The 1670-nt window shown below is 43.7% G+C and overlaps 1 protein-coding gene across 3 annotated transcripts in view; it reads right to left on the minus strand.

Annotated features, from left to right (window-relative positions):
• slkb (STE20-like kinase b) overlaps positions 1 to 1670 on the minus strand; it is a 29010-nt gene that overhangs the window by 8242 nt on the left and 19098 nt on the right. For all 3 annotated transcript variants that reach the window (XR_004333691.1, XM_032527194.1, XM_032527207.1), the window contains one exon: positions 437 to 566. Coding sequence is in view for 2 of the 3 variants with exons in the window: in XM_032527194.1 (XP_032383085.1) it covers positions 437 to 566 (130 nt within the window). In the remaining variant the exon portion in view is untranslated. The remainder of the gene's footprint in view (positions 1 to 436; positions 567 to 1670) is intronic.

Here is a 1670-nt window from a genome sequence, read left to right on the forward strand (position 1 = left end):
CAGGGTAAATCCAGACAGCTAGCTAGACTATCTGTCCAATCTGTTGCACAACTTAAACAACTTTTGAACGTACATGTTCCACCAAAACAAGTTCCTTCCCAAAACTATTTTGCAGCGGCACTGTGGCTCTGACCGGCGCTTAACACCGCCCATCACGGTTGTGATTGGTTTAAAAAAATGCCAATACACCAGAGCACGTTTTTCTCCCATCCCAGAATGCTGTGTGGACTCGCCAGACCCTCATCCGCAGCGCTGTGGAGGAAGGTCTGGCAAACTAACCCTTACTTAGCTTTTTCATGTTTCTGCTGATTTAACATCATGGTATATGTTGCTTGGAAACCTTTTCTTATGTCCGTTTCTATGTATTCTATGTCTCTAGAAATATTGATTGGCCGATTGACACTGGACAGAAAACATATCTAGTTCTTATTCCTACCTCGGAGCAGCTGCTGCTTGTGGTTCAGGCAGTCCCTCTCAATGGTCGCGAGCTCGTGTTTGTGCTGCTGGATAATCTTTTTCAGATCACTGTCTAGATCTTGCTGCTGCTTCTGCAGGAACTCCTGTTCCTGGATGAGGGATAACAGAGATTACACATGACATGAGGAAAACAGGTCCAGGTGTTAATCTCCTGATCTGCAAACAACACAATCAGGGAATCCCTGAACCGCCATCCATTAAAAAACAACAAACTGCTGACAGTCAAAAAGCATTGTTTCGTGGAAGAAAGACATTTTATCAATACATAAAGAGGGATAGGCTTTATGAGGCCAGCTGAGTGTGTGTGAGTGTTTGAGTGAGTTTGCTGTCCTAGTGGCTCTCGGCCAAGTTCACTTCAGGCTAAGTACAGCTCGAGCCGATGAACCAGACAGTTACAACGTGCAACAGATACAAAGTTTTGCTTGCTTGTCACATTAATACGACCTAGTACTTAGTCCCAGTACCGTTCTGATCCATTAGAGAACGCTTCCCTCTACAACTTACAGCATGAGTGAGCCCCGTCCTGTGGTAACGTAAAGTTTTTTGTACGTGTCTCTACAACATGTAACGTTAGACAGCCAATCATAAACATGATCAGATATTGGTAGAAGCATGCAGCGTGCTTACTGGCTCACTGACGTTGATGAGATTTACTCCTTACGTATTGAAAATGGGAATTAAGTAGTCTATATCCTTATATATTCCACTGGTGCGGCAGGAAATTCTGCCGAATGCATGCATTTTCCCATTACATTCCGCTTTCTTTGTGTTGGAATTTTGAATTCGGTGGATTTATGAGGACTATTGTTGACTGCTCCTCAATCTAGCTTGTGGCAAACTTCTCCTGTTTCCCTACAGTTGCCATGACTGTGGCTGTCTCTAGTAACCGTGCCGTTCATTTTCTGTATATCCCTGTATAACCAGAGCACATTTCCATCCCATCCCTTAATGCTGTGTGGAGTAGCCAGACCCTCCTTCAACACGCTCTGGAGGAGGGTCTGGCTAAGTGAGATAAGGTATTAAATGAGGCATTTTTGATACCTTGATATTAAGTAGACAATTTTGTCGGTGCCTAAAAAGTTTTGGGCAACAATATCATTATCGCGTGCCGCATATTTTCCTCATGCTCTAGACCAAAGTAGAGATTTGTTGATAGCATAGCACAACTTAAAGCCCATGTTGCAGGTTAACCA

This window comes from Etheostoma spectabile, chromosome 2 (genome assembly GCF_008692095.1).
Source record: "Etheostoma spectabile isolate EspeVRDwgs_2016 chromosome 2, UIUC_Espe_1.0, whole genome shotgun sequence".
In the NCBI taxonomy this organism is placed as follows: Eukaryota; Metazoa; Chordata; class Actinopteri; order Perciformes; family Percidae; genus Etheostoma; species Etheostoma spectabile.